This window comes from Octopus bimaculoides, chromosome 5 (genome assembly GCF_001194135.2).
Source record: "Octopus bimaculoides isolate UCB-OBI-ISO-001 chromosome 5, ASM119413v2, whole genome shotgun sequence".
In the NCBI taxonomy this organism is placed as follows: domain Eukaryota; kingdom Metazoa; phylum Mollusca; class Cephalopoda; order Octopoda; family Octopodidae; genus Octopus; species Octopus bimaculoides.
The window spans coordinates 30,549,247-30,560,912 of NC_068985.1; the positions used below are offsets into that span (position 1 = coordinate 30,549,247).

Genomic DNA, 11,666 nt, shown 5'->3' on the forward strand with positions numbered 1-11,666 from the left:
AAAACATCTAAAGCTCCACGAGGCTCCGGCAGGCGATGGTGGCGAACCCTGCTGTACTCTTTCACCACAACTTTCTCTCACTCTTTCTTCCTGTTTCTGTTGTACTTGTAATTCAAAGGACCAGTCTTGTCACACTGTGTCACGCTGAATATCCCCGAGAACTACGTTAAGGGTACACGTGTCTGTGGAGTGCTCAGCCACTTGCACGTTAATTTCACGAGCAAGCTGTTCCGTTGATCGAATCAACTGGAACCCTCGACGTCGTAAGCGACGGAGTGCCAACAACAATCTGTGTAATTATTGCTGACATTGGTACACTGAAAATACAATGAAATTGATAAAATTGCAGTTACAGAAGAACTATATATGCATAATGTTTGGTGCCCTAGCATGGCCACAGCTTTAGGGCTGAAACGTATAAAAGAATGAAAATAATTTAACTCTTTTACCTTCCGAGGGAGTGGAGGGACTCTCTCATTTGAAATTTGTTTTGATATACTTATCACAATGCGTCGTATTCTGTTTTTCTGAATAACTGAGTGGAATACTCACTGTTTGTTTAAACCAGGGGTTCTCAACCTTTACTATTTTGTTCTAGTGAACCCCCATAGCCATTCGATGTTTAAAAACTAGTTTTATAGATGCTTCTTTCAGAATTCCTATTTTGTTTATCACACATTCCGTTGAGTAGGCTGAACTATGTAAAACGTGATTCTCAACCATTTTTTTATCTATGGACCCCTTTTATTATTGTTTCGTTCTTGGGAACCCCATAGCCATTCGCTGTTTAAAGACCACTTTTATAGACACTTTCAAAATTCCTATTTTGCTTATCACACATCAACTTGAGTAAGCTTAGCTATATAAAACATCAGAGAAACTCAGCTGTTTCTTGCAATAAATACATCTAATGCATAAAATTTTCATGGACACATAAAATACTCTCGTGGATTCCAAATTTACTATTTTGCTTGTGTGGAAGCCCAGAAATCTTATACGGACTCCAAGGGGCCATGTGGATCCCAGTTGAGAACCACTAGTTTAAACCTTCTCCGAAGATGCTGCGATTCCTTGTCACACTGGGATGAGGACGGGGTGCCTGAAGAAAGAACCTCTCTCCACGCCGCCAACGTAGTTGCTGCAGCGGCTATCGCTGGCTGATTCTTTACGGCAACATTTTTACAATACTATCTACGGAGCATAGGTGAACAAATTATTCAACAGATAATGCGGCATTTGTTTGTTTCAATAAATATATGGTATGTTTGTTGGAAAAAATAAAATTTAATGAAAGAAAAATAATGAGCATCTAAATCTCTGCAAGACTTCGTTTCAACGGGAAATCAGCATCAGTTTTCTATATTTAAAAATAAAGTGATTATAACCAACATTATTGGTGTCGCAGACAGGTAGGTTTTCATGTCGAAACGACTTTCTTGAGTAGCAGACGACTATTGCATAAGTCATGTGGTAGGGAACGAGATTACACGAGAGTGAGAAATAACATTAATATTCTTACTTTTTGTCATCGATGTGGCTAGGTAAGTAATCAATTAAACATTTGTATATGTAACACTTACTCATGTGCCTGTAGTAGTCTGCTTATTTTCTCCTTTTGTACCAGCATAGAAACATTATTTTGAATTACAACCTGATATATTTCACATAATGCCCCTTTGTTTATTTCAATTCTATGACAATTATTTCTACGTCCTTGTTTTCTCTTAGCCCCGCCTCTTTCCATTATTTTGTTTGGATCGTGCTGAGTTTTATGTTTACACATGTATGCGTTACTGTATTGAACATAGACATGTTTTTTGTTTTTTTTTAGATATCTGTGTTTTCTCATTATGCATACAATTCGATATATGTTAACAGAATAGTTCATATTTACTTGAACACCCTTTTACATTTTTATAATAAAAAAAAAAAAAAAAAACGCTTGAAGGGGTTAGCGTACTGTTGTTATGTTCGTGATTACAAAATTTAATCTTGTTTAGCACCTTTTATTCTATTAGATGTAATAAACTGACTGACGTCCGCAGTGTGAAAAAAAAATGCACCACCTGTCACTCTGGAAACCTGTGTCATACCACTGTGCGAAAATCAACACCTATTAGTAGACATAATTCTAGCTTAAAGGAAATTCATATCTTAGCGTTCTGAACCGTTGCATTAATCTGATATCATCAGATTATCGTATTCTTTATAAATGCTAGTTTCTTCTGCTTTAAATACTAAAATAAATGATAGGGAAAAATTCATAATTGAATTAATAAGGATATCCGAACCCGGCAATAATGCAGCCATTTTAGCTACACGAGCTGCGATATTGCCTCTCAAAGAAAAGAAATGACAACACTTCCTTTGAAGAGAAATTGCTGAGGGTGTTCATTTATTATGGTTATGAGTGTTTATGAATTAAAAGATTGAGTGTGCAATTTCTCTTTATTCCATATGACTGTTGAAAGAAGATTAAAATTGTTGATTAAGATGTGAGAATACTGTGGTAAGTAAAACCTGATTTTCCCGGGACGGAAAAGAAAAAGAAAAGTATGCAATTGTATTTTATGATTTGGACGAAGTGGAGTGAGGTGGGGGGCAATTTTCATTGAAGGGTCTCTCTCTCTCTCAATGATCATATTGTTGAATGATAAAATAGCGTGTTTATAGTCAATATTTTCAACATCAAATATGTTATAGGCAAGAGGGTCGAATGAGGTGATTATAAAAATGTAGGGACCAGCTATAGCATTATTCTTTAGTCGAGCAAGCAAGAAGAATTGTGAAATATTTTTGTATTCGGTCCTTGTTCTGGACATCTGTTATTACAAAATCTCTTCAGTCAGCGTGTGTGTTTGTGTGTGTATACACGTGTGTGAGATAGTTCGTAAACAAATCTAACGAAACAATTCACCAATTTATTTGTGTATTGATGGAAGTAAGAATGATGCATATTCTTTCGCAAACTATTTTGTATTAAGGTTTAGATTAGATTCTGCTATTGAATAAATAGTCTGTACCTCTATGAGAGTTGAAATCACTCAACAAATACTGTTTTAACTGTCATTTTTCACCATCTTGAAATGAAGTAATCGCTGTTTAGGGAAAATGTCTTCTAGTTGTAAACAAAAATAATTATCCTTCACGCTAATGATATTTTTACATAGACAGTAAAGCCAGCAAAGTGTTGTCGTTGTTACACTCCAGTGCTACCCCTATCTGGCAAACCCATGAGGACTACATTATTCAACGTGTTCTTCCTTTTTAAGAAGCTAGTATTTTGTTTGAGGTCATTTGGCTGCTGTTTCTAGCAGGGCGAGCTTTAGCATAGCGGCACCCTCGTTGATTTAAGGCTCTCTCGGTAGGTGGGAAATGTGGGAGAATGTGACATTTATGTCTTTTCATAGACTCATCACTGTTTATGAAGTTTGTATCTTCAACCCGGGGTGGGATGTATTTACATTCAGTTTGCTGGGAATGAATAGAAAGAACCATTGATTCTAGTCCGTCTTGTCGAGGTGAGGCCCTACTTTTTGATAGAATAGATATAATGACATAGTCTAAAATACAGAACTTCGTTAATCACTAAACAAAGAATATTGTTTTTCCTATGTATTTTCGTATACTTTCGGGGGTCTTTTTATACATGTATTTTTACACTACGTTATCCTCTCGTACAAAAAGAACCCGAAAAGATACACGCAAAGTAGACAAAAATACAAAGGATTAAATTAAATCTTATTATTTTATGAGGTAGACATTTATTATTCGTCACTAGTGTCTATAATGATTCGTCTACCATCAGTTGAGACGATTCACACTTCTCATTTGAAATATTTTCATATTCACACCTTAAACAAACTATAAAAGCAACATGGAAATTAGTTAAAAAATCATTTTCTGTGCCATATAGGAAGGAAATGAAGGAAGACTTAGGAAATTTACAACTGTTATGTTGTTAGACTTGTTATGAAAGGTGTTCCAGCGGCGACACTCATTTTGTATATTTAGTACTACATTATCCAAGGTGCCGATCTCTTTTTAAAGGAGCGGATTTTACTATTATTTCCAACAGGTCCGATGACCACATAGAAATTTCCTTATCTCTTTACATGCATTATAAAGTCTCACTCTTGCTATACGATACGGCTAAATAAGAAACAATACTATGTTTTCAGTTATATCATATAACCTGACAAAATTATATCTATTACACATTTATAATTAAGATAAATTGTTCAGATCACGATACCTCGACCTATTCTAAAAAGAATGTTAAAGCCAAAGTAATATTTGTTTCATGTTATCCATTCATCGTTTCCTACTCTCTCAAAATACTTGCTTAGGTCATGGTTTGAGTAGTTATATTATGATTCTATTTATTAATCTTACACATTTTTTTTTTCTTTTTGTCAACGATAATCTATATTAATCCCTAATAGTAAACTGTTTTTGTTAAAAAAGAAAAAGAAAAAAACTTTGCTGATGTATATTGTATATGAAGCTGTTTGAGACTACAATGATGCCAATTATTTGCTTACACTTCTTTCTTCGTTACTTTTAGTGTCATTGATTCATTATACAGGCTGACAGTAGCATTTTTTCTTTTTAGGTTAATTCTTTTTATAAATCAGTAGGATTCGTCTGATCAGTGCTTATAGCCCCTTTCTCTTGTGTTATGCAAATGTGAGATAAATTTTTCTGCTTGGATGGGTTGTTATATTATGTAAGTGTCTCCTGTGAAGTAAGACACCTATCTGAATGAGTTAAGACAAGTGGAACCAAGTGTTTTGCCAAAAGGCAAACTGAAATGCCAGTCATGTACCATATTCATTTGGCCATTTACTTTGTAAGTGTGCTTGTGTATTTCACACACAACAATGAAGCCATTATATTATATGTCAAGTATCAATGATATTTCTATAATTCTATATTTTTTGTGGTGCCAACAATAACATTGTAAAATCAAAACTTCTTAATTCACAAAGGAGACTTTGAGATTCCCTTCCCTTAAAAATGCACAAAGGGTTCTCTCAAGATTGTGTTTTTGGTTCTCAACTTTTAATTTTTCTAATGAAAACTGTTAAGAATGTGAACATCTATTATATGCACCATGCATTGCCAGATGAAGTAAATTTAGATGAATAACATCTCTTTTCTATTCAACAATATAACCCATGGCATCTTTATATTTATGGACTCTAGACATTAATGTAATCAATGTTGTTAACTTTGATAGAAAGTTATGTGGTGAGAGTGTTCTGCTGGGAAAAGTCATGTAACTTCTGGACAAGAAGACCTATTATCAAAAGCATTCTAGCCATACCATCTCTTCAGACATAATTTATATTGGACTACATTATCTAGTATTTTTTTTTTTATAGATGACAGTTTGATTTGAGAGACTTGGCTGCTATTTTGAGCAAGTCAAGTAACTATGTAGAGGCTCTCTCATTAGTATTGGCTTGTTAAGGAAAAGTGCTTAGTAGGGAAAATGTTTTTAGTAAAGGTTAAAAAGAGTTGGAAATAATTGACAGAGTTGAGTGTATTGAGTATTACACTTGTCTCTCTTACAGACCAAGCATGGGAAGAAGACACAATTCAAAGTTAAATTTAGCAGTGGAAACAGTGATGATAAATGTGTGTAGCAAGCATCTGATATTTTAATGACTGATGTACTATAAAATATAGGCTAAAGTACAGTTTTCTCTGAAGGGAAATCCAATTGATTTTTAGCTATGCTTCCAAAATATATTAAATTAGAGCTATTTATGTCTTCCATGTAAAAGATATTTTGAATGCTTTCAGTTCAATGTTGGCCTTGATGTTTTCTTTCGATTTTTACTAGCACATTTTCTTGAAATAATGGTAAATTAGTAGTGCTTGTCTATTGAACAGTAATAAACTGTATCACATGATGTACAAGGGTTGGCTGAAAAGTTCATAGATTGACTAAGATACTCTCAGAGAATATGACCAAATGAGGTTTATTTTTCAACATAGTCCACCCCCACTGCAGTCCACAAATTTCTTCCATCAGTGTTGCAGTGCTTGGATCCCATTGGTGAAAAAGCTTTCATCCTGTTGGTCAAAAAATTGTCATGGTGGGGCCCCAGTATGGCTGCAGTCTAATGAGTAAAACAAGTAAAATGAGAAAACAGCAGATATGATGTCATCATCACTGCAATACTGGTTTTCAGAAAAGTGTTTTCCCATGTTAGGGAACAGATGATAGTCAGATGGGGCCAAATGAAGAGAGAATAGGGAGGGTGATCAACAAGTTCAAAGCCACAATCATGCACAGCAGCTATTGAAAGCAAGGACTTGTGTGCTAGAGCATTGTCCTAACAAAACAAAACCCCTTTCATCAGCTTTCCAAGGCGTTTGGTCTTGATAGCCTTTCTTAACTGCTTCAGCAAGTTGACATTGTGCTCTCCATTGATGGTGTGACTCTTTTGAAGATAGTCAATGAACACAATACTTTTTGCATCTGAAAAAAAACTGAGGCCATCACCTTCCTTCCCTGCAGATGAAACAACCTTGGCCTTTTAGGAGTAGGTGAGGAGGGGTGTTTCCACTGCATGGATTATCATTTTCTCTCTGGCTCAAAGTGATGAGGCCAACACTCATCCTTTAGGAAACTTTCAAGGAACCAAGTGGATCTGCCTCAAACAAGTCAGATTTTCTCATGATGCAATCAACCTGGTGTACTTTTGATCAGGTGCCTGAAGATGTAGCACTCACTGAACAGATACTTTTGCCATGCTGAGTTCATTGTGCAGAATATTCTCAACTCTCATATCCCATGAGGATATGCTAATAACATTGGCTTTTTAATTGATAGTCAGTTGCCTGTCATCCATTACCTTGTGGTGAGCATGATCAATGTTTTCCTTGGTGGTGACATTTGCAGGACATCCAGATCTTCGATCATCTTCAAGACTCCCCCCCTCTAAATTCAGCTGTCCACTTTTGTTCTGTCGATAAAGCTGGAGTGTTATCCCCTAACATAGTAACCACATTAGCATTGATGCTGTTTGGAGCTAAACTGTTATTCTGCAGGTACTTGATAACACCACAATGCCAAATTTTGTTCATTTTCATGAGAAGTGGATACTAGTTACTTTTCAGGTTTTCTTTAAACAGTCAGATGTCGGTTTACTTGGAAAGAAACTATGCAGTTATTTATAAGAAGAGTTGAAATTAATGCATGCAAAATTTCACAGTTTTAGCACCACTCCTTCATATACTAAAACCAATCTTATGTCAGCCAGGTAAAGCTATCTAGCATATCTTGTAACATTGAGTTGCTGGAACACTATGAAAATGGGTGATGAAAGCACAATATTTAATTTGTATGGTGTAAAAGAGAAATAATATAGGAGTGGTTAATTGACTGAAACAGGAAGAGTTCAACAGAACAGATATCTTCCAAAATCTTATCCATACTATTAGAATTCTGGACAACATAGGTGTTCACATTAAAAAAAAAAAAATAAGGCATAAAATGAAGTTCCCATTTTTGAAAAACTACCAAACAATCCATTGAGTTATTGGAACATCACTAAAATATCTTTTTGTAGTGATTTAAGAATGAATACACTGGAGTGGATTCTGTTGCTTTTTACTTTTCTATGCATATCAGAGGATTTGAGTTCAATATTACAAACTGATGAAACATTTTTCAATTACATCATGCTCCTTCTACTGAATTGTTTCTCTTTATAGATTAAGCAATTGAAATTTAAGATTTGTTTTTGTCAAATAGTGTAACACTATTATATATACTGTGATATCACACATTAACAATTTGGAAATATTGATTTCAAATCTTGGCACAAGGCCAGTAATTTCAGGAAGAGGTAAGTCAATTGCATCAACTCCAGTACTCAACTGGTACTTATTTTATCAACCCTGAAAGGATGAAAAGTAAAGTCGACCTCAGCGGAATTTGAACTCAGAATGTGAAGACAGTATGTTCACATTTTGAGTTCACTACCGTAAACAATTTGGAAATATTGATGTATGTTAGTAATGGTAAATTGATGATTATTATAATTAAAACAGTGACAGTCAAGGAAGTGGTGCTAAAATTAATGATTTAACAGTTATTAACTACCTCTGGCTAAACTAGTACATTAATTCATTAGAAATAGCTTTTGTTGGTTAATCCTATAAGAAACCTGATTGAACATATCTATGACCAAAGATCTTTTATCTATAACCATTCCATTTTTTAAGCATATGTAGGACTATATTGTCTAATATGTGCTATCCTTAAGATGCTAGGGTGTAATTTGAGTGATATTTGGCTACTATTTCTAGCTGGTTGGAGGGCAGTGTAAGAGGCTCCCTTTTTTATTTATATTTAATGTTATATTGCTTATATAAAACTGACAATAATGAAGAGGAAGATGATCAATGAAACACTATCCTTTTTCATCTGTACGAACTGCTAAGTATTTTAGGAAAATATTAAACATTGTTTGTATCTTGGATTACTTTAATTACTCCATTTACATTATGGTGATTGCTTAGTGAAAGAAGCACTAAGCGTTAACTTTATGTTATAATACAATTATTGATTTTAACATCGTTCTATTTGAATGCATGAATTATTTACACTGATTCTATCTCTAAAAATTCCATTTGAGGATTAATACTTTTATTAAGAACTCACACATCTCTTGTATCTGTGTCCTTAGTCTTCTTTTATGATCAATAGTTGTAGCATTTTCTCAGCTTACTATTCTCTCTCTCTCTTTTATGTTATATGCAAAGTACTACCATTTTACACATTCAACATATCCAAATACTAAAAAAACTGGGTACCACTATTTTTTTACATTTGCTCGACTGATTGCTTGTGTGTCAGTTTTGATACTGATTTCAAATTTTGGCAGAAGACCAGCAATTTCAGGGGAGGGGATTAGTTAATTACATCAACCCCAGTGTTCAACTAGTACTTATTTTGTCAAACCTCCAAAAAGATGAAAGATAGTGTCGACCTTGGCAGAATTTGAACTCAGAACATAGAGATGGATGTAATGCCGCTAAGCATTTTGTCCGGTGTGATAATAATTCTGCCAGCTCACTGCTTTATGTCTGTTCTGATATTGCAAAATGTTAGGGATAGAGTGAATTCCTGTAAAGGTAGAGACAAGGGGTAAGTGGCAGCATTAAGCCAAATGACATATTAAATCTACCACCTAAAAACAGATATAGTTCATTTGATGGACTTCTACACAGTTTCCACCTACCCAGTTTCCCTCTCGAGGCTTGAGTTGACTTAAGTCAGTGGCAAAAAACACTTGTCAAAAGTTCCATACAGAAGGATTGAACTCAAAACAATGTGATTATGAAGCAAACTTCTTAACCTGACCATGCTGGTGTTTATATGTAGGAAAAATTCACCTTTATTTTTGTTAACCTTTTAGTGAATATTTGGCTTGATAATTTAATGGAATGAGAGTGGGGTTCACATCAAACATAGCTATAATTTAGAAAGTGAGACTTAATTTTTAAAATGCTTTAGATCTCTTTGGGTTCTGTCTGTCCTTTACATTCCCAGCACATAGTCATTCAACATTTGTTGTCAGTGAAAGTGATATGTAATTCATTTAAGTTACATTTAACTTTTATTTTGGATTACAAATATATTTTCAAGTGTATATCTAACTTCTTTTTACAATTTTCTTTTACTTTTATGAAAAAATTTGCTTCTTCATATTTTAAGAGTTATATTTAACAATTCTGCAAAATATTTTCTTTTTGGTGTCTTTTATATGACTACTTAGTTAAGATATTGGTCAGATTTACAGCATGCTCAAAATAAGCTGTAAAAAGTAAAGTTTCGCTCTCATTTGGAAGGTTATCCAGCTGTATCATATAATTCGGTATTTTGTACTAGAATTCCTAACTAGATAAATTATCCTTATACATGATAACAGAAAATCAAATGCGAAATGTTAAAAAGAGCAAAAAAATCTATGTATTTAGATTGTGTATAATCTTGATTACAAGTTTAGATGGAACAATCCTACTCTCTCTCCCTCCCTCTCTCTGACACCTTTCCTTCCAAAAACTTCATATTTTCTTCTCACTTCTTCCTCTAGAGTTTTAATAATAATAAGGGCTTATGGAAAACACTATTCAACAAAGGTTTGGATGGGGTGCCATTTTCTTGATAAGCAACTGAATCCATGAACGGAAAGTTAGTATTTTTTGTCTTTTTCTTATATTCTATGGCATTAGACTGGATTGGGTTTTAGATATTCAAAATTCTGTGTTGCATCTATAAAATAGCAACGTCTCACTTTACACTCCAAGAAATGGAAAATTTTGTTATTAAGGTGAGTTGGCAGAATCATTAGCACACCATACAAAAAGCTTAGCATAATTTCTTCTAATTCTTTACATTCTATGTTCAAATTCTGCCAAGGTCAACTTTGCCTTTCATTCTTTTCAGTGTACCAGTCAAGTACTGGCATCAATGTAACTGACTTGCATCCTCCTCTCAGAAACTGCTGACTTGGTGCCAAAATTTGAAAGAATTATTATTTCTCCTTTACACAGTATGGATCTAATTTACTGAATTTTTTCCAAGCTAACTGTTAAGCCTTATCAAAAGGCTTTAGACAGAACATATTTTCCTAATCTGAGCTGTTCTAAGCCTGATTTTTGGAAGCACTTACATGTCTTAATGTCCGGCAATTCTAGGTAGTACAATAGCTAGTTTTTGTCTTTTCTTTTACTTTTTTTTTTCACTGGATTGAACCTAATGCTATCATCCCACTTGTGGTTTTGGGTTTAGTCCCACTAGCAGTACCTTGGGCCTTATACCATTGCTCCCAGGCTGAATATGGCCTTGTGAGACAGAAACAGAAAAAAGGCCTTCATATATATGTGTGTTTGTGTCTGCATGCATGTATGTGTGATTGATTCTTTATATTTGCACTTCTCTGAAAATTGCAAGCTATGAGTGGTTGTTATCGTTTCCCCTGTCAACAAATCATCTGCTGGCTTTATTTATGCCTTCAAAGATGTGGAAAATTAGAAATCCTTTACATGAAAAACAGTGAATGGTTAATAACGGGAAGGACATCAGGCAATAAAACAATGCCTCGATAATATATTTATCGAATCCATCCCAGTGTGGAAAAACAGATGTAAAATTAAATAAGAAATTAATTTCAAAAATCATGAATTTGTTATTGTTGCCGTATTTCTCCATACTATCTGGTGACAGAAACTGAAAGTATTATTTCCACTGATTCAGAAGATATTTTCTAAACTTGAAATAACATGTTTTTAAAACCTTGCACAGTCTATGAAAACATGTCAGGCCATGGAGAAATATTACCTTACCTGGAAACAAGTGAGGGTAGAGGATAGGAAAATTGTCTGGGCATAGAAAATCTTCAACAAATTCTGTCTGACCCATGCCTGCATAGAAAATGAATGTTCAGTGATAATGATCTATATATATATGTAAAGTGATTGGTATTAAGAAGAACATCCAGCCATAAAAACCATGCCAAAACAAAAGTGGAGCTTAGTGCAGGCCTGTAGCTTGCCAGATCCTGTCGAACCATTCAACCTATGCCTTCGATATATATATATATATATGTATATATATATATATATATATATATATATATATA

The 11,666-nt window shown here is 34.2% G+C and overlaps 1 protein-coding gene across 2 annotated transcripts in view; it reads left to right on the forward strand.

Moving 5' to 3' along the window:
• The first annotated feature begins 1,434 nt into the window (after positions 1-1,434).
• The window catches only part of LOC106867856 (BTB/POZ domain-containing protein 17), a 35,580-nt gene continuing 25,348 nt past the window's right edge, over positions 1,435-11,666 (forward strand). Inside the window, exon 1 of one of the 2 annotated variants that reach the window (XM_014912896.2) lies at positions 1,435-1,541. Coding sequence is in view for 1 of the 2 variants with exons in the window: in XM_014912895.2 (XP_014768381.1) it covers positions 1,532-1,541 (10 nt within the window). In the remaining variant the exon portion in view is untranslated. The remainder of the gene's footprint in view (positions 1,542-11,666) is intronic. The other variant, XM_014912895.2, reaches the window with a different exon arrangement.